Source organism: Clavelina lepadiformis, chromosome 3 (assembly GCF_947623445.1).
Source record: "Clavelina lepadiformis chromosome 3, kaClaLepa1.1, whole genome shotgun sequence".
NCBI lineage: Eukaryota > Metazoa > Chordata > Ascidiacea > Aplousobranchia > Clavelinidae > Clavelina > Clavelina lepadiformis.
Genome location: NC_135242.1, coordinates 16,816,421 through 16,837,680, shown reverse-complemented (window position 1 = coordinate 16,837,680; position 21,260 = coordinate 16,816,421). Strand labels below are relative to the sequence as shown.

General features: G+C 35.3%; 3 protein-coding genes across 3 annotated transcripts; 2 read left to right on the top strand and 1 right to left on the bottom strand.

Moving 5' to 3' along the window:
• Positions 1 to 750: 750 nt before the first annotated feature.
• LOC143450099 (gamma-tubulin complex component 2-like) lies at positions 751 to 4,303 on the top strand. Its single transcript, XM_076950510.1, has one exon. It carries the CDS (start codon positions 771 to 773, stop codon positions 3,498 to 3,500), a length of 2,730 nt encoding a protein of 909 aa, XP_076806625.1. The 5' UTR covers positions 751 to 770; the 3' UTR covers positions 3,501 to 4,303.
• Positions 4,304 to 7,314: 3,011 nt separating this feature from the next.
• LOC143448308 (trifunctional enzyme subunit beta, mitochondrial-like) lies at positions 7,315 to 13,503 on the top strand. Its single transcript, XM_076947984.1, has 13 exons — positions 7,315 to 7,473; positions 8,168 to 8,306; positions 8,643 to 8,757; positions 10,336 to 10,453; positions 10,693 to 10,814; positions 10,999 to 11,073; positions 11,185 to 11,365; positions 11,983 to 12,107; positions 12,269 to 12,348; positions 12,416 to 12,551; positions 12,717 to 12,791; positions 12,950 to 13,114; positions 13,254 to 13,503. The coding sequence occupies exons 1-13, from the start codon at positions 7,416 to 7,418 to the stop codon at positions 13,290 to 13,292; spliced, it is 1,428 nt and encodes a 475-aa protein (XP_076804099.1). The 5' UTR covers positions 7,315 to 7,415; the 3' UTR covers positions 13,293 to 13,503.
• Positions 13,504 to 13,809: 306 nt separating this feature from the next.
• LOC143448307 (cytochrome P450 20A1-like) lies at positions 13,810 to 20,248 on the bottom strand. The gene is made up of 13 exons (XM_076947983.1): positions 20,099 to 20,248; positions 18,561 to 18,681; positions 18,389 to 18,438; positions 17,375 to 17,544; positions 17,105 to 17,250; positions 16,850 to 17,017; positions 16,648 to 16,714; positions 16,345 to 16,533; positions 15,623 to 15,740; positions 15,412 to 15,523; positions 15,248 to 15,312; positions 14,952 to 15,050; positions 13,810 to 14,847 (listed from the first exon to the last, which is right to left on the bottom strand). The coding sequence occupies exons 2-13, from the start codon at positions 18,651 to 18,653 to the stop codon at positions 14,658 to 14,660; spliced, it is 1,467 nt and encodes a 488-aa protein (XP_076804098.1). The 5' UTR covers positions 18,654 to 18,681; positions 20,099 to 20,248; the 3' UTR covers positions 13,810 to 14,657.
• Positions 20,249 to 21,260: the final 1,012 nt, after the last annotated feature.

Below are 21,260 nucleotides of genomic sequence, written 5' to 3'. Positions count from 1 at the left end.
TGACATGGTAATTTGGCACAGTTGCAAATTTTTATGCTTTAGAGTTTAGAATGTTGTCAACTTGTCGCCCAAGTTTGATGGGTTTCTAAACATATAGGTCCGCCAAAATCATTTCAACCATGACATCACATCGATTGTCAATGATATTCACAAAACTTCAAACAAGACTTTAACAATTAACTCAAGTGTAATTCCCTTTAAATTTTGTTACATCAAGTATAATGACCTGAGCACTGTTTATCGCTTGTAAAATAATTTGGCTCATGTGACATGAACACTTTCTGATAAGACAAACATTGCCCTAAGGTAGCCTAACGTGAATGGGTAATGTAGATTGGGGAATTTAATACCAGCTGTAAATTCTCATTTGTAACTTTCCATATATGACTGTAACACGTGTTATGATTTAGTTCTCATAAGTGTATTTGGGTTGCTTTAGGTCAAGCTCGCATGTGACGACTGATGCCATTTCAGACGGTTTCACATACTGTACACATGGGTTTACATACTTCTACTGTAATTCACATTGGAACGTCAAAATTGCCATTTAACTTGTGTTATAATGAGTGTCGAAATTACAGTTTTTGCTGTACTTGACTACTAAATAATACTGAAAAATTCTTTGTCCATTATTCTTACGGACAACGAATCTTTAGTTTGTGGTCAACTTGATTTAGTACTTACCCCTTAGTTACAGAGTTAATGCGATCATCTTATTTTATCGGAGTCTTTTATTTTATTTCCAGATTTTGTTTGATCATATATTTACAATGAGTGACGAGTTTAGAGTTCATCACTGCACAAGCCAACTACTCAATTTGTTGGGGACTGATAGCAGTGTTAGTGCTGCTGATATTACTGACCATCTCTTGCAGAATAAGACACCATTTAAGACTACTCAAGTGAACACCCATTCTGCAGTTCTGCACATCTCGGAACGTGCCGCTAAACCACAAGAATTTATTCATAAATATGAAGAGCTGAAGGCAAAAAATGTTCGAGATCTTGATTCCCTCCTTTTCCTGCTTTCAAAAGTGATTGAAGATACTGCACTGCATGAGCTATTAACAAAAGTAGCAAGAAAGCGTGGAGATGCAATAAAGATGATTCCACAACTTCCACCATCAGGCATGGGTTCGTCACTTGTTTCACTACCACCAAGTGGAAGTAAGTTGTCACCTGAAGAACTGATAAAACTGCGCAACACAATCGAGAAAGCTACTCAGTCCTCATCTTATCCATCTGTGGATGCTTATCGAAAATCTTTACTGGAAAAAAACAGAACTAGAAATCCTCAGAATACCTTTCCTACTTTACCACCGTGGCTACATGGCACAATGAGGAAGCCTAATTTATCATATAATTTTGTCATCAAACCAAGAACGCAGCACTTGACTATACCTTTAACCAACATATCTGTGCAGAGACAGGAACAAAATGTCGTAAAAGATTTACTTGCCATACTTTCAGGTGTTGAGGGTCATCACATTTTAGTTCATCCAGGTGAAGAAACAAATGCCCAAAAACGTTTTATCATTGAACCTACGATGGATGTGTCTTTGGCTGAGATGTCGAATATGATTCTCCCCATTGCAAGTTCCTATTCCACTGTAATAAGCTTCATTGAGGAAAAATCTTCATTTGAGTATGGTCAAGTAAATCATGCTTTGTGCTTTGCCATGAAGAATATTATAAGAGAGTATCAGATTAATCTTGCACAGTTGGATGATCAGTTTCGTCATGGGGACTTACCTCTCCAGCGTCTGGTGTTTTTACTTCAGCCAGTTGTTCAACAAATGGATATTCTAGCTTCTGTTGCAACTGCAATTGATCTAGGACATTGCACTGGAGGCGCTATACTTTCATTATTGCACAATCGTATTTCGGCTAGTGTGGGTGATAAAGCTGCTGAACAGCTTTATGTCTATCTAACCCAACTGGCCAGTATTCCTTACATGGAAATGTTAGAAAAGTGGATATATAAGGGTGAGACTATGGACCCGTATGGAGAGTTTCTAGTGGAAGAAAAGGAGAAGATTAGTAAGGAGCAGCTACTGGAGGATTACAATGATCAATATTGGGAATCCCGATACACACTCTGCAGGGATAGAATACCTGTTTATCTCGAACAAGTAGCAGAGAAAATTTTAAGCACTGGAAAATATCTGAATGTTGTGCATGAATGTGGAAGGACTGTAAGTTACCCTGGAGCAAGAGAAATTATATACAGTCATAATCGAAGAGAATACGTGCAACAAATTGAGCAGGCTCACAGTTATGCTAGTAAGCTGTTACTTGATTTGTTGATGCAAGAATACAACCTTGAAGCAAGACTCAAATCTGTGAAGAGCTACTTTCTTTTGAATGAAGGTGACTTTCTTTTACACTTCATGGATCTAACTGAAAAGGAAATGAGAATGCCTATGCAGGACATAATTCCAAATAGACTTGAGGCTTTGCTTGAGTTAGCACTGAGGACAAGTTTGGCAGATCATGATGTATACAAAGATGACTTAAAGATTGTCCTTCTCAATTATGATCTAATAACTCAGCTTGTTCGTATCTTATCCATTGACACTGTTGAGGAGCAAGTTGTAAAATCACTAGATCCAACTGAACTTAATCTGACTGGATTAGAATCCTTTGCTCTTGACTACACAGTTCGATGGCCACTGTCACTTGTGATCTCACGCAAATCCCTAACAAAGTACCAAATGCTTTTCAGGCATCTATTCTATTGTAAGCATGTGGAAAGGCATCTAAGTACCATTTGGATGAAGTTCAAAAGTTTGAAAATGCATGTTTTACATTCCAAGCCATGGTTCTTGAAAGCCCTGACTGTCATGCAAAAAATGCTACATTTTATTCAAAACTTTGAGTATTACATGATGTTTGAAGTTCTGGAACCAAATTGGCTTACAATGGAGAAAAACTTGAATTCAGCATCTAATGTCGATGATGTCCTAGATTTTCATGCAGATTTTCTCAAGCAGTGCTTACAGGATTGCCTACTCACCAACACAGAACTATTAAGGATGCTGAGTAAACTATTGATGCTCTGCATCTCATATGCCAACTACATGCAAGATCTTTGTCGGCAAGTGGGCGGCTTTGCAGTAAGTGATTCTCTTGAACATTCCACTTTAGCCGGGCCACCAACTGCTCAAGAAAAACGTCACGAAAGTGGTCGAATTGCTACAATTACCAAAGAGACCACTCTGCATTTTGATGACTTGGCAAGTTCACCAGAGCATCTTGGCTTAGTTCAAAACTATGAAGTTACCTTTACCAACTGCTTGATGTCACTTCTGAATCGTGTTGCTTTTATTAGCCGCGAACAAGGACAGCACTGCTTGTTCAATATCATGCATAAGTTGGACTACAATGGATTTTATCAGTCTCATATGAAAGACAGTGAAGATGTGCAAGAAAATGATCCTTCACTTGTAAATCTCATAAAACAGCATCATAAGATGCCTGTTTACCCATCAGTTTTTTAACTTATTGTTTTAAATTCTGTCATGTTTTGCTGCATAACAATCATAGGTGCGCAGTACCGAATTACTGTACCACGATACTTTTTCAGTACCGATACCGTCGATACTTTTGAAAAAAGTACCAAATCTCTGTACCGAATTACTTTTTTCATGAAATTTTAGTCGGTCCCGGTACTCGATACTTTTCACATGATAATTTCAAAATTGTAGCAAGAATTCTTAATACTAATTTTAGCACTTCTTCATCTTTTTTAATCTAGAAATTTTAAGTAAAATTACAAGCGATTAATCACATATGTTTTGATCTGAAGTAACCTTTACTCAGAGTATAATAGCGGCGTAATCAAACATTGCATTACACAAAAAGTACTGAACTACTTTTTAAAAATAGTACCAAATACCGGAACCGTCGATACATTTTTTGCCAAGTGCCGGTACAGAAGGTACTTTCAAAGTATCGACTGCCCACCTCTGATAACAATACTGTGGTACTTTCAGTATTTAGTAGTTTTACTGATTTAACTTTAGTAGTTGCAGCAAAGTTCTTTGGAGCTTGGAGTATTTGTACATTTTAAATGTAGCAAACTGTTTATAGTTGTTGCCACACCAATGACCAGAATGCATGATAGTATTTAGTTTCTTAAGTGGGAACTATACAAATTATAGTTGCAGTACACAAAACAAACTTGTTATGGTTTTTGTATTAGCACTGATTTTTGTGTCTTTTTTTGTTAAGTTATGAAATTATTTTCACTCGACTACGATTACATAATGTGATGTACTTGACATACAAGCAGTTTCAGTTGCGGAAGTCTGTGCAAGTTATTGCAGAAATAGAAAATGTAATGAAATAAAGAATATTTTCTGTATTTTTAACTGGGGCCCCTCACTCAATCCTAAAATCGAAATAATCCAAATCGCGTAATACAGAATTTATAAACTTGTTTGGAGAAATTTAAAAAAGTTTTTTTTAGTGCAGTCTAATATTTTGCTTTTTTCCTATATACTGATTAAAGCAGTATTGCCGAAGTGGCTTCGAATATGTACCAGTTTAACTCAAATACTCGTGGGTTTTTGCTACTCCTAAGGCATTTGGCTTTATCTCTACGTTGGTATTACTACACTTTTGGTTTTCTGGTTTTAGCTCAAAGTTTAGAATTACGTTTTACCATTTCAGCTGGACGACAAAAGTACGAAATAATTTTTTTGTGGCTTTCCAACATGTTTTAGGTTCGGCTATGCAATATAAGCCCGCATTAGAATAACCCATGTCATGCCGCATTTTTTGGGGGGGCATCGTGACTTAGAGGTGTTGTATGGCTTAACGTAACTTTTCCGCTCAAAATCTCAGATTTTCTACAGCCAGGGAGAACTTACAAAATTATACACTTAACTTGCGAGCAATGTAACAAAACTTACAAGGAAAACATGGTTTTTCATCGAAAAATTCATGCGAACATCTTTACGTCACGATGCCCGGAACAAATTTGGAATGATACCGAAACGTCAGTGCTCATACCCAATACGCTGAGTTTCAAAGTCATATATTGTCCGAGGCTTATAGATAGGCCACCACAAATGGGAACACGTAACTATATTTACATCGGAATACAATAATCCCAATACGAAAAAGATAGCACCGTATATGCAAGACTTGTCAATTCGATAGTTCCGACATTTTTGGATAAAGTTGGGAGCAAGTTGTCAAAAAGGTTTAACTACAGTAGTATTCTTTGTTCGGTTTTTGAATCACTCTGACTTAGAGATTAAGCCGGTCCTTATAAATCGAATCTTATGGTTCCATCTTTGAGGCATTTCTACGTTTTCTGCTTTAGTTGTGGTAAATATTACTCTATTATCATTGTTTCTTTTACTTTCGCGACTATCTGTCTTCAGCACATTTTTAGAGGGGGAGTCATAACCAAAAGAGGAGGTGCTGCAGCTTGCTGTTTTCTGATAACGTCCTGCTGTTGCTTGCTGCTCAGTTATTGACAGGCTGCTATTGGTGACCTATCACCATGCTGCTGTTCATAACGTAATCAGGGCAGCTTAGTTTTTCAACAAAGTGAGCGGCTTATGTGGGTTGATATGGATTTTTTTCAAGAAAAGTGTGCAATGGTGTTTAAAAAAGAATTTATATAAAGATTGGTTGTGTCATTGTGCAGGTGAGGAGATCGTAATTTATGTTCCCGCTTTGAACGCCTTTGATATAAAGCTTATAAACAAACTGTAAGCTGTCTATTTTTCAGCAGCAACTAATAGCAAAATTTTGCTCGAGCAATCGCAGTCTGTTGTTCATTACGTCACCAACAGCAGCCTGTCGATTACAGAACAGTAACCAACATAAGCCTGTCAATTACTGAACAGTAAACCTGTAAAGGATAACAAGATGCATATTGAAACAAGCGGTCTGCTGTACAACAATAATACTTTTTCTTCTGATAACTACCCTACATCTCTAATTCATTAATCAGCAGTCACGTAACGTCACCAATTGCTGCGTGCTACTCAAAAACAGCAGTCTGCAACTGAGTACGTCACAAGAAAAGTTTATCATGTGCCCGGTTAAAACTGCTATGGAATTTTTGTCCAACGCAATTTTGGCGAAAAATAAAATGAATGAATGAACCTTGTAAAACTGTTATGATTTAGAAACAGTAAAGCACAACGAATTTGAAAATAGGCTATTGAGTTTTTGTAATAACACACAGCTTTCTTTTTAAAAGGTGTAAGCTTCCGAAGGCTCGTATGTTAATACAAGAGGATTGAGGTGCAAGGTTTTTACTGAGCAAAATTTACCGTTTTGTGTGGGGAAATACGTTTCGTACTTTGACCCCATGCTTACTGCTTGTGACTTCATAGTTTACATATACTTTGACCTATAGTTGTGGTTCTACATGGGCATGGGTATTGCTTTATTGCTATGAAATTCATGATTACAGAGAAATTTGTTAACTAGTACAGTATAGTAATAAGCCTAGGTATGTAGGTTTTAATTCGGACAGGCCTATAGTGTGATAGTTCATTGCATAATACAGGATTAGCCTATAGGCTGAGTCATTTTGGGTTTCTTTTTTTTTGCACTTTTTGGAACGGCAGTCAATGTCAGTTCAGAGCAGCAGCGGCTAGAAGCAAAGCGTAAGGCTTGCACTAATGCCGCTCTTGTTTGATAGGCCTATCTATTGGTGCTACCATTATAATGTCCTACTTCGCCTAGCTATTGCAGGATTGTCTGATTGTGCTTGATGTTGATGAGTAAGGCAGTATGTGGCTTGCTTCTGTTCCATTCCATGGGTGCCAGACTGCAGGGTTAGGCATAGGCCCACTCAATAACTGCTTTTCATGAGCTTCAGTGCCGCACTTATATTACATTTATTTTGCACTTAATGATGTAAAGACTTGGACAGAACTTTTGTGCACCTAATTTTCAATGGATTTAAAGATTGACTAAGTCAAATTGTGTACATTACTGTGTAATTGCGCACTTCCATTATGTCTGAACATTTTTGTGCACTACACTTGTCATTTTGGTTGTTTGATCTTGTTGAAAATGTCCATACTCTACAGTCCGGCACAGTGGCCCATTGTATAGTACGGTGGTTTTCGACAAGAAAGTATATGCATACAAAAACGCAAATTTTGATGTGATAGCATGCACTGAAGCTGTAGGCTAATTCTTTAATTATTATAAATTGGCGTTCAACTAGCCAGCTTTTCTTTCCATAATTATATTATAAATCGGTGTTAAGATAAAAAAAGTTCAGCGTGCATGTTGATGAATCTCGTGCATTAAGCTGACTACGGCACAGTGCCATTATACTTTCTTAGCCTGACTTTTGTTTGCCTTTAGAATAATTGGGGATTTGCATAATTAGTATTTTCCTTTTGCAGATAACTACCAGAAAATTAGTCTAAAAAATGATGACTTCTTGTGGAAAACCTTTGTGCAAACTAACTCTTGGTATCCATACAAAAGGTATACTATGGAAAAGATTAATTAATATTACAGTACAGTCAGACCTCATTAATTCGAACCTCGAACAACCGGAATCCCTGCTATCTGACAAAACTACAAGGAATGAATTTCTTTCTGTGCATTTTACCCTTATAATCCACTGTCCGACTTGACACAGAAGTTTCGGAAGATATGTACTAAATCAATAAAAAAATTAGATAAACCGGATTGTAAAGTACGAAGCGAAAACAATTGGTTGTCAATGCAAGTTTTGTTTATTTGTCGTAGATGACAAAAACGAAAGCCAATTTATCTACATACGATGAAAGCAGCAGTCTCACTCCTAGGCTTCTGTAATAGGCTTGAGCGTCAATTACAGTAGCTACTGTCAGTTCAGAAGCACGGCCTGATATTCACTACGAATTTCACCCTATTATTGTTTTGATTCCAATTGTCTGGATACCTCGCTAAACCGACATTTTGTGGCGAAACAAAGTGGTCCGAATTAACAAGGCCTGACTGTATATTGTAAACAAAATCTGCCGAGTGTTAGTAATGCACAGTATATTTATTTGCATGATGAGTGTTTTAAATTATTACTATTAATCAGCAAGTCCTCTTTAAGAGTTTCTTCATTTTGTGAAGACATTCTTATCTGCGAATAAGGTTTTAATGAAAAATGCTCAGGTTTTAGACTCATATTAAGCTTTGATAGGTTCAATTCGAGCACTTAGTACTTCACAACACCATGCAGCTGCTGCGAAAAAGAACAGGTCAACATTAGCCAAGCCAAACACTCGAAATGTTGTTCTTGTGGAAGGAGTGAGAACACCTTTTCTTATGTCGGGCACTGAGTAAGGACTGATTCTATGTATTAAGTGTATGAAATGCTTGTAACACTTGTGAAACACAGTTCAGCTGTTCACTAATGTTCAGCACATCTAGTTGCAATTTATTGCATAAGTGTGATTGACACTGTGTTCATGTTCTTTTATGAACTTGAAATTGGCAGTAAGGAATGTAACATGTATGCATTGTTTTAATTGATTGCAATTCATGTTAAATAAGATTACTTTACTGTTAAATATCGGTGAGAAGAAATATAATATTTTGGGGGTTCTGAATATAAATATAATTACAGTTCATATGGGTCTTTTTAGTATCTTCATAACTGATACAATATTCAATAGATACAAAAACCTGATGCCCCATGACCTCCTACGAGAAGCCTTTAGAGGATTGCTCAAACGCACTCACTATCCTAAAGACAAAGTGGGATATATTGTTGCTGGAACCGTTATTCAGGTATACAGATCATGTAGAACCCAGTTTATTTATGACAGTTCTAGTTTTAGATTGAATAAAATGTTTCAATTGTGTTTAGAAGTTTATGTAAATTAAGTAAGCGGTATCTATTTTGAATTTGTGTAAATGAACACTTTCACTATAGTGACACCACATTTTTTCCTTGAACTCAAAAATTTGCCCATATGAAGAAAGGTAACGCAAAATGGGGGAGAATATACTTTATTTTTTGTGAAAGACTATTGAGTATAAAGTTTTTTAACATAATTGAAACGCACTGTGATGGTTGCTACACTATTTTTAAGGCCAATCTGATACATTTTTATAATCTTACAAAACTATGTTCTATGCTGCTATAGGCTAATTGCTGTAGTCTTGTTAAGTAGCAGAGTATATATTTGGTCGAATGATCGGTAAGTCATAAATGGCAAAGTTTGAAAAGTGTCACAACATCAGTTTCAGAGGTTGGTTAAAATATTTACAAAAACCGAATCAAACAGCAATCTTATAACAAAGAACCTTTATTAAACCTAACTTCTATTAACAAACCAAAAACAACTACGAAGCATGGTATGCTATGTTAGTGTTCAACTGGATTAAGTCAATTGTTTTTTTTTGTCAGAATAGCCGGTGTGAATTTAAACTCCCTAGCCTCTGGGAGTCTGAATTACCAACTTACTAGTGAAAGCATGTAATGTATAATGTCTAGTTTATTTTGCTACTTGGGTAAAGTGGAAAAGAATACCACTGGAAGATAGCCAATCTTTGATGAAGATGCAGACTAGATCAATATGGCCCATGAAGATACAGATAAGCTATTTCAGATTCAATTGGCTAAGCTCGTGTTTGAAAGCATGAGTATGGTTTAGCGTTGGTTATTTATGATTTTTAACGTATCAGATCAATCAGCAGCAGATCAGATATACATGCATGTCATAACATGTAGGTTATGTTTAAAATATATTTAAGTATGTTCATTGTTGTGATATTTTGCAATAATGGGACAAACAATGGGTTAAGCATGTCAGAACTGTTTTCAGAAATTTGCATCATAATTCAAACTGATTGTGAAGTGGGTAGTAGGAGATAAAAAAGTAATAGGAAGAACACCACTCAAAGAAAAGGGAGTCTTAACTTGATTATTAACATTTATAGAATGTCTTATTTTTTGTCTTTTACTGGTAACAATACAATGCCATCACATTATAACAATGTAATTGGCAGAGTAGTTTGATGGGACGCTTTGCTGCCAAAAGGATAGAGGACAATGTATATGGCAGTGCTGTGAATGGTAATGAACAACGAAATCAGTAGCATTTGAATATAACTTTAAGAATAATATAGAATGAAGGAAGGAACAAGACAAGAAATCTTTTAGTGGGAAACCACTTTTACCACTGAGTGGATATTTTGGCAGATAACGTTTCCTAGCCCTAGTATGTGTCAAATGTATGTATGAATGCAAATGTTTGAAGAATTGTTGGCTCAATTTAAATAACTGAGATATGCAAATTGCCAAAAATAGCTGGTGAAATTGGTTCTTGCGTAATGTGTTACTGAGCTATACTTCAAATTTAGGAATCAAAAACAGCAAACATTGCCAGGGAAGCAGCTCTTGGCGCTGGAATTTCCAACAGAACCCCCTCACATACCGTTACACAAGCATGTATATCTTCAAATCAAGCAATGACTTCAGGTGAATACATATGAAGATTACGCATATTTTCTGGTTTGCTGAAATGTTGTGTTTGTCATAATTTAAAATCGCTTTACTACATCATGCATTCTTAATATTTTAGTTTCTTTAAGGGCGCTCTTGTAACCAGGTTTTTTTAATACTCAACGTATGAAACAATAGATTTTAAAAGTAAAAATATTATTTGTTAATAGTTCCGCATTCATGCGTAGTACACAATTGTGATAAAACTCTTTCAGCTTTGAACATGATCGCAAGTGGACAGTGTGATTCAGTGATAGCTGGTGGAGTGGATTTTATGTCAGATATTCCTATCAGATACAACCGAAAAATGAGAACTTTGATGTTGAATGCAAATAAAGTATGTTGATTGAATGACTATTGTTCTAAACTTGGCTTGTTTTAAACACTTTATCCCACTTTCAATATTATTTGCATATACAGTATCACAACAAACTAAAATCTGTTAATTCTGATGGCACAAAATACATTATGCGGTAGCCTGCCAGTAATCATTACGCTTTCCCTGGTTTTATTTTCTGTAGGCCAAAACAACTATGCAAAAACTCTCACTTGCTGGAACAGTACTTGCAAGCCCAGTCAGATATTTTAGTCCCGAGGTAAGGTTGTTTTAAATTTGTGCCCGGCTTAATTTTGTTAAACAGACATTTATGCTTTCGAAACTTTCATTTTTAACCATTTTTCTTTTACTAAACTGAACTATCTTTTAGCTTCCAGCCATTGCAGAATTTTCCACTGATGAGGTCATGGGACATTCGGCTGACAGGTTAGCTGCAGCTTTTGGTGTATCACGTCAGGCACAAGATGAATATGCTTTGCGTTCTCACACATTTGCAAAGAAAGCAACTGATGAAGGAAAACTCTCTGATGTTTTAGAATTTAAAGTTCCAGGTAAACGAATATATTCCTATGCATTTATTATACTGTACAATATATAATTATATATATTTCTAAACTAGAGAGCTCGCCTTTCTTTTGTTGGAATATCTTTCAAGTAACCCAGGGTCTTTCCCATTTATTACATATTAATATTGTCATACATTCTGACATATTGTCTTTGTTAGATTACATTTCAACGATTTGTTCTAATCAGCAAAACTTAACACCAAACTCCTTATTTTATCAGTGTTATTTGTAATGCTGAATTTTTACAACAAAGAACTTCTAACTGTTACTTAGCATACATTGTTATTTTACAGAATATATTATGCAGATTAAAAACAAATGCTTACATCACCACATATTTTCGACCAATGTCTACCAGTTTATTTGTTACTGTCCCAACTCCAGCTATAATATTGTTACGTATTTATGTACTTTATGAAAGCTTGTAAGCACATACCTGTTTAAAACAATGCATTGAATTTGATTCAGTAAGTTTCTTCCATAGCACTGCCTGTTGGACGTTTATTAAAATTAAGACAGATATTATTTTCACGAAATTAAAAGCACCCAATGCTATTGAACTTGGAAACTGTTTGTGTAACTTTCAAGTGAAATATTTGAAGGTGTGGCAGAGCCTGTTACAATCGATAATGGAATAAGAGTGACTCCAATGGAGAAGATGGCAAAATTGAAGCCAGCTTTTGTCAAACCTCATGGATCTATCACTGCAGCAAATTCATCATTTCTGGTAAGTTGTTAGAATGCTCTAAAAGGATAATAACTGTAAAATATTCTTATTGCCGTCATTGAAACAGATTTAAAAAACACTTTATAACTAACCACTGTCCAATAGCTTTGGCTTAATTGGTGTGTTTGTTTCATGAGTAACACTTTTTTGTAATTGGTCAGAGTGATGGTGCTAGTGCTGTGCTCTTAATGGAGGAAAGTGCTGCCAAAGCAATGGGCTACAAACCAAAAGCATACCTCAGGTCACTATCCCATTTGTCATCTAACATCAGACCCTGATGATGAAACTAATTGATACTTTTTATTTAGGAACTACACTTACGTGTCCCAGGATCCAAAAGACCAGCTTTTACTAGGACCAGCTTATGCGACACCCACTGTATTGGACCAAGCTGGATTAAAGCTTAATGACATTGATGTCTTTGAGTTCCATGAGGCTTTTGCTGTATGTCTTAACTACTGTAGTGAATGTGTTTACGGTGGTGCTTCTCTAACATAATTTCAATGCACAAGCTTGCACTGCATTAACTATGCAGTGTCGTAGGTTATATGTGCAGTTATGATGTCAAGGCATCGACCTTTATCATAACAAAATTTTTTTCCAATTTAGGGTCAAATTTTGGCAAACCTATCTGCAATGGAGTCTGATTACTTTGCACAAAATCAGATGAACCGACCAGGAAAGGTATTATAATCACTAAGAGAAGCAATTGCTGCAACTACATGTGTACCGTATGTAGCTGTATCTGTATACTGATATTTCACATAGTTTATATATATAATATATGTTTGAAACAGTTGCGATAGCATTCTACAGTAGATACAATAATATGTACTTTGAAGGTTGGTGCTCCACCAATGGAAAAATTTAACTTGTGGGGTGGTTCTCTTTCAATTGGACATCCTTTTGGTGCTACTGGATGTAGACTGGTTACAACATGCGCAAATAGACTGAAGGCTGAAGATGGTAAATATGCCCTTCTTGCAGCCTGCGCTGCTGGTGGAATTGTAAGTATCCGTTTAGTATTGGAAGTAGTTGTAACGAGATATTAGTCGTTAGGTGGTCTTAAAATGCAGCAATAGAACAAGTTTGTCTTAGCATAGCACTTTAAAAAACTTATTAATTCCATTATACTCCTATTTACAGGGTCATTCAATGATTATGGAGAGGCATCCAGACAACTAAATTCTACCAACTATTCCTCTTTTTTACTGATTCATAGCAAAAGTTTATATTCTGAAACAGAAGTTGCGAAATTCCTTCAACTCCTATTAATGGTTTCCATGTTATAGTCACTAATTTATTGTCGTATTCAATTCTATGTACATTTCTCTGTATATTTCAAAGACAGTTACAAAAAGGAAAGGTCTCTGCCATTATATGATTTAGTTTGCAATCTTGTCTGCTTCAGTGGTAGTGAATAGGCACTGCAAGCTTGGGTAGATGTTTCCTGTGATGATATGTGCAGAGAGATTAAGTATACACAACACACACAGACGTGTACCCAGGCAACGAGGTTAGCGATTCTGCAGATAAGCAAATATAACTGGATCACATTAGCTCCGATAGTGGTTTGTAATCCTAGCATTCTGCTTGTGACAATTTATAAAGGTGCAATTATGTTTATAATTATTACGATAGTGTATTCTCAGCTTTTTTTATAGCATAGTAGCTACACCATAAAGCACTGTAGCTTACAAACCTATGCCTTCCGTGTATTACGATTATGAAATCAATCAAATTCAAACCAACAAATCACATTCCATCATAAAATTCAATACAGAACTACATAATTATGGAAACAGTGACCATGGAATTACACCCGCGGGCATAATTCGATAACAATTTAAGGATGATTAATTTTTAGGAATGCCTTGATATGAACTGAAAGATTCGCAGAAAAAAGTGTGCATCGAAGATCTAAATGCACGAACACTAACAATAACTATTGCGAATTTCAATTGCAATTTTTAACAAATTTATTGACTTTAGTAAAAAACTGTGACCGGCTGAGTTAAATTAAGGACAAGGCATTTTACCAGACAAATTTAAGTTTGTTGTGAAATAAAGCAAATTACTTAACGATTGTGTCAAGTTGTAGCCAAATTGAGCAACATATTGGAATTTTAGTATTGATACAAAGAGATTCGGGATTCATTCATGTTCGAATAAACTGAATAAATTTCCTTGCTGCACATCTCTACTGATTATTATTACTCTTTATCAACATCATTTTTTCCCAATTGCGCTTAAAGTATAACTCGCACAAATTCAATGTCAAAGTACAAACATGAATTGAAACATATGTAAGTACATTTATTAGGCAAGACAATACCAACCGAGGGTTTAAGTTTAGTGCTTACAGTATTTCTCTGCAACTAGTTAATATGCTTCAATTTACAATCAACTGCTCCGATATGATATATATTGCACCCACACCCAGCGGCAACATCACAAAACACTGATGTTTATACAAACATAATCTTGTTCTCAGAGATACTCTCAAACATGTACAAAGACAAAGCAATATCTTTGAGTTTAACAGTGTAATTATCCTATGGTTTCCACATATTTCTTCTTGGAACCTGCATTCACTGTGATCCATACTTCTTCTTTGGTAGGCATCATCACTATGCCTTCATAGCTCCACTCCTGATAACTGACAGGACTACCAGCAAGTGTTAGATTAAGTTCTTGAAATATTGAAGCCACGCTGACAGATGTGAGGAGATAAACGAGACTGTGAAATAGACGCTATTATTTATATATGAAATATTACTACGATTAGCAATTTGCTGAGATTTTATAATAAAGTCAAACAATTTTGATACTGTAGGATAGTACCTGTTGTGAGGTTTTTGGCGAGACCCACCAAAAGCAAACGGTATAAAATCAAGTGGATTTAATTTTACTCCCTTTTCTTCAAAACGAGATGGGTTAAACCTATAACAAATAAATTACATGTAACGCAGTAGAAGATAACCAAAAGTAAACACATTTTGTCCACAGTGGCTGAGTTTATTTGAGTAAAAACAGAGCAAGAGTTTTACCGATTGCATTACTATTATATGTCATTTCTATGATTGCATTTTAAATTTAAACAGTTTTACATGTTACAAACAATCTGACAAACTGCTTACTTGCATGGTTCTTCCCATAGTTCAGGTTCTTTCATTGCCACTGATACTGCTTCTAGTATGGGGGTCTGTAACACAACACAAAAAGTTTGAACGGTTCAAGCAAATATAATACTTATATCCATAATTATAATTAATCGAATAAATCCATAATGTTAAAAACTCACTTGCTTCGGCACAACATGCTCATTAACTGTAACATCCATATCTTGTTGCCTTCCCGCAAGCGGAAATACTTCACCACATCTTACGCTTTCTTTGAGAATGCATTTAAGGTAGCTGAATAAAGAATATTTAATCATTTTGACATTGCAATGTTTGATGACAAACAAAGTAACAATCGACTGTCAATGGGACTTGGTATATCACAGCCCTCACTTCAAATCAGCTAAAGTCTCTGGCATGATATCCAATGATTTAATCTCGTTCAGCTTTTCTCTTAATGCTTCTTGCACTTCAAGATCCAGAGAGAGGTAATAAAATGTCCAAGTCAAAACTACAAAGATATAAGCTATCAAAATATTACTTGAAATTTTGCAAAGTGGGAGATATGTGCATTGGAAGGTTGTTCACTTGAAGCAAAAGGGATCAAGAACTTTCTTATCGATAGCTTTCTGTTACTCAAAGTTTCTGTTGTCTAAACTAGATTATATATATTGACTGAAAAGAAAATATCCTTTTTAACAAAGCTGGACACTGCATTAACATTTTGTTAACACTATGGCAATATGATGGTACCAGTTAAACATTAAAGCATATTGAAAAACGACTGCGGACAATTTGATATGAATGACCATTTGATGATGAATGATCTTTTGGACTAATTTTGGCATAATGAGTACTATTCATGGCCTGAGGCACTTTGCGCTTACCAAACTTTCAGGTTAAGTGTATTTTGTTAGCAGTAATTAAAAAGGCACCTCGCTGGGACTAGTGAAGTTAAGTACTTTGAATTATCTGAAGTTTTGAGTTACATTTTGAGAAAAAATGAACACAAACAACAATAAATGCTACAAACAAACTAAACAAACAAAAACGTCAGATATTTACAACCATTTTAAGAAGGATCCTATAAAATAACACTGTTAATTTATTTGAACCTGCTGAAGTGACTTGTATTCCTATTGTAAGCAGTGTTGTTGCGTCGCTAAGTATCTGTTCCTCTGACATTTTTCTACTTGAACCAGCAAGTATACCATCCGTAAGTGTTTCCATATTAGAGTCTCCTTTAAGTTTTTTCCATCTGTCTTCTATAGCATCTTGAATGAGTGTACGCAATACCTTGCTACCTTTGGGTGAAACACCCAGAAAAGTGGGAAAGAGAAATAGTGCAAGACAAGACGGCCACAATCAAAACAGTGTCACTGATGTTGAAATTTTAGATACCAGGAACTGGCGCATACCTTTTTCAAGATCCTGTTTAGATTTAGTAAGCTCATCTTTCCTGGATGCAATTGCTTCATTTAAACACTAGAAACAACTTTTTGTACTTCGGTGTGTATCACTATAAACTGTCTAAATTTTACGTATGTTTTTGGTTGTGATAAAGGAAACTAAACCATATTCAAGATACACTTACGAAACAAATTATTATTAGTTGTTTACCATGTCCCATGCTTTGTATAATCTCAAAACATCTGCATCATCTTTAAAGTAATCACCAAACAACATTCTGCAAACAGCCTTAGTAGCTAATCCTTTCAAATGCTGAGTTAATGGAATATGCTGTCCCTCTGGTAAACTTTTCCACTTTTTTACAAGTTCTTTAGAAAGCTGTGTAAAGTATTGTACATATAAGATATGTAAGAAACAAGCTAATAACAAGTTTCTTTCATCTCGGTTAAACATGTAAAACATTACCTCTCGAAATATTTTGGCATAACTTGCTTTCGTAGTTGAATTCAGCTTAAAGTCAATGTTGTCTCTTCGTTTAAAAACCTCAATATCTGTAGCATACAGAAAACTTTCCTTGCCTACTAGTGGGCCCCACCATTCAAAAAGCAACTCTACAAAGTAAGAAATTAATCGACAATGACATACTTAGAATATGATCAAAAGACAGCAAACTTTATGACATATTTCACGTTAATTTCCAATAAGCTGGAAGAATTTTTCAAAAATTTAAACAACCTGGAAGATGAAAGATTTGTGATCGAGGAGAAAATTGATTGTGATCTGCCACTGATACCACTAGCTGTTGCCCATACTTAAAAGCTGTCACTTCTCCGTATTCACCATGTAAGTCTTGAAGATAGAGCCACAGTGAGCCAGCACGTTCAACATCATTTAAGTTACCCTCCCTGATTTCATTTAACAAATTAACACAAAGCTTTATTAGATTTGTTACTAATCTAAGGATGATTAATGTAAGAATTAGTACATGTAATTGATACACCACACACATGTTAATTTAATATAAAATTAATATAGTGAACAGAAAAAGAAAGTGAACATATTTCAGTCTGACTGTTTAGAAAGATATCCTGTCCAACTGGAAAGTACAGCAGTTTTCGATGAGAACTCGTGCAAGCAAAGCCGCCAATTTTCACATGATTGAGTGCACGAAAGTTTTAATTCTTTTTTATTTTGGGATTCAAGCCACTAATTTTTCTTTATTAAGTTATTACAAATTTGCGTAAAGATTAAAATGTTCTTCATGCACGTTGATGAACCTCGTGGGTGCACTTGCCACACTTTCCACTGTGGATATCCGTGACCAGTTTGTTATTGGTCAAAGGTAATAAAAATTATATAAGTATAAGTATACTTATATGGTAACATATAAGTTTTACACACAAGTTTGGAAAAGCAGAATATCAGTGTGATTGATGTACAAAACACACTGAAAGAAACCAATATCTCAACTAAGTGTACTATCGATAAACAACAACACTTACATACAACAAAGAAATAAAGACATTCAATGCAAACTCATTATTATCAACACATCATTTACAGTATAACGAAACAATAAACTCCTATGATATAATACTTAGGATTAACACGCCCATCATATTCAAATAAAAATTCGGGTCTAGTGCAGAAATGTACAACCAAATGACGTCACAATTTGCGTAGCTGGGGTCTAGTATACATATGTATCCTGTAGTTGTGCATTTCTGCACTGGACCCAAAAATTCTTACCTGTCATCAGAAATACTTGGTCCAGGTATTGTTATAAGTTTGCTTGAAACCTGCAATCAAAAACAAGTGAAAATTGTTATGATTAATCTTAGGTATATACATAGTTAACATTTGTTAAGTTATATAACATATCATCTGTGTTTATGTAACTTAAACAAAGGATTATACTTACAGGATAAAGATAAAAGAGCAGGCCTACAAGGAACAAAATTAGTATAACAACAAGCACAGCAACAGCAGTTATACTTATGTGAACCTCGATCATTTCTAATAAACTCGTAGACTTCAGAACTCTAGCAAAATATAAAAGAACCTACTGATCAATCCTTTGAAGCCTGAAGTTACATAATGGATTAACAAGGTTTTTAACTTAAATGAGCCATAGTATTCTGGCTATCTGGTGGATAATGTAAGTTAAAGTTAGGCAAAGTTTCCTAGTTTAGCGATTGCGTTATGCAAAATCCAAATTGGGCAAAATTCTGATAAAAATAAATCATTTGAGCGCTGATGCAAACAGATTTGAAATTTGTAACCTTGGCTTAAATGGTATGTATAATTTAGATAACTTTAAATGATTTTAATACACACACACACGGGGCACATTGGGACAAAAAAATCGTTTTTTAAATTGTTTCTGGTGTTTCGTGTGAATTGAATTTATGCTGTTTGTGGGGTTTATATTGTAGCTGAAGTAAATTTTTATCATTTGTGTAATGAAATGGTTGTTTATCGTTCCTTAACCTGTAAGGGCGACCACTTCACTACAATGTTTGTTAGTAGAAATGTTTATTGCGCTCGATGATAAATGAGTCTTCGAAGGTCGTTGTCTGCTTTTCTCAATCTTAGAATTAATTGTTCACCTTGACAACTGCATATTCTGATTATATTGAAGCTTCTTTGAACGATTACATATAAACAAAACATTGACTCAGCAGCTACAGCACAAGGCTGCTGTAGCTGCAAACATGTTGCAGCTAATAACTTAATACACGAATTGATTGAATGACTGCGACTGACTCACGTAATATAGGCATGCACAATTATTATGTCACGTTTCATGAAAGCGGTTTCCGTAAACAAAACAGTATAATATCGTCACAATTTGTATAAATTTGTCCTTCGTTCGACTTCAATTAAAATAGGAATTTCAAAACATGTGATTTTGCCTCAATGTGCCCCACCTCATACACGGTATTTTGTTTGCCAGTATACATGCATTCGCAAGAGTTGCTGTATCATACTATTCAGCCACTGAATAGGCATACATTTTCTGCTGAGTGAAATCATTTATCAGATAATTAATTTATTAAGTCACACAGGGAGATCAATATTTGGCGGGGTTCACTATTTGGCTATACAACGAAACGCACACCACATTTGTTGCGATGCCAGCGCTCGACCAACTATCGAGCCGAGTTCATTTTTTTTATTGGCTCATATTGAAAACAATTTTTTCCTTTGCATAGTTGTTCGTGAGCATGTGTTTTATTTTGCCATAACTACCACGGTTAGCATCCTAACTTTCGCTCTGCACAGTTAATGGCGAAAAATAAACAATACAATACAAAAAAATAGTTATTCATACGATGTTCATAATGAAAACCAACTTAAATCATTTAAGTGTTAATTAATCACAAAAGTGTTTATAGATACGATGTCTATGAGTTAAACCAAATCAAGGATTGAAAGCGGGATTTCCCGTAACATTACCATTTTGGAATAATGCAAGCCACGTTGCCACAAATGCAGTCAAAAGGCAGGCTGCGGCATTTAGAAAGCAGGTGGACGTGATGAAACTAGACCAGTACAATTAGGCTTCGTTAATCCCGACCACTTTGTTTGACCGAAAAATTTCATGTTAGTGAGGTATCTGGAATCATATTATTAGACAGCTTATTTGTTGAAAAAATATCTAATGTCCATATCCTATTTTGCTATATCGACTTGACCCTGTATATATAGGCCTACAGCAATATAGAGTTAGTACAAAATGGGCTTTCTAGTGTGCCAAAAAACATTTTAGCTGCTGAATTCACAACCAAGAAAACCAGCTAACGTATGCTCAACGTACAGCAACTAAATTTAAGCAGCGTGTATTTCACCAGCTGCCGGTTAACAAATTTGGAAAAGCTACTTCGGTAAACGGCTAGCCGGTAATGCAATTGTTATTTTCTTACTTCGATAAACGGTGGCCAGTGAAGTAGACACTTTTTTTACCAGCCACCGTTAACCGAAGTAGGAAAATACGAACAGGGTTAACGGCAATTAAAGGCAGAAAGGTTGGTCTATGAATGGAAATGTATGCTAATTTTCAATTTAAAATGACGTACATATTTTTGCAAAGTGTAAATTAATCTAAAATTATTCCCCTCTGAGCCAAACTCTCATTTCTCAGATAAAATGATTAAATTACTAAGTTAGGCTGCGAATTGAAATAAATGCTATTTTTCAACTAAAAATGACAATTTTTTTCCAGTCTGATTTAATTTAATACTCGCCCCTCCGACCCAAACTCTCACCTCTCATGACTATATTAGATCAAAAATAAATTTTGACAAAAAAGGAAGTCAAACAATAGCAGCAACAATAGCAAACAATTCAAACCCAAAACCTCCAGCATACGAGCCCAATGTTAACCACTACACTACAGCATTGCTTTCTTCCCCTCATCCAAAACGAGAGGGATAAACCCATCAGCGAAAATCTGCCGGTAACCATATTGTGATTCAGCGACTTCGGTAAATAGACGCCATTGAAATAGTCACTTAGCAAAACTTATTATCATGCCATGCCAAATTTTATCCTGTATGACGTACGCTAGGCCTACGCTTACCTAGGATACTTTAATAGGCCTGCTACGTCATTTAGAAAA

What these genes read in the sequence shown, in the direction of transcription:
- LOC143450099 (XM_076950510.1), top strand. Translation starts at nt 771, where the DNA reads ATGAGTGACGAGTTTAGAGTTCATCACTGCACAAGCCAACTACTCAAT.
- LOC143448308 (XM_076947984.1), top strand. Translation starts at nt 7,416, where the DNA reads ATGATGACTTCTTGTGGAAAACCTTTGTGCAAACTAACTCTTGGTATC. An exon ending in TCAGATATTTTAGTCCCGAG is followed by an intron (nt 11,074 to 11,184) that starts GTAAGGTTGTTT and finishes ACTATCTTTTAG; the next exon opens with CTTCCAGCCATTGCAGAATT. An exon ending in CAGCAAATTCATCATTTCTG is followed by an intron (nt 12,108 to 12,268) that starts GTAAGTTGTTAG and finishes GTAATTGGTCAG; the next exon opens with AGTGATGGTGCTAGTGCTGT.
- LOC143448307 (XM_076947983.1), bottom strand. Translation starts at nt 18,653, where the DNA reads ATGATCGAGGTTCACATAAGTATAACTGCTGTTGCTGTGCTTGTTGTT. An exon ending in ACAAATCTTTCATCTTCCAG is followed by an intron (nt 17,251 to 17,374) that starts GTTGTTTAAATT and finishes CTTACTTTGTAG; the next exon opens with AGTTGCTTTTTGAATGGTGG. An exon ending in CGCCAAAAACCTCACAACAG is followed by an intron (nt 14,848 to 14,951) that starts GTACTATCCTAC and finishes TCTATTTCACAG; the next exon opens with TCTCGTTTATCTCCTCACAT.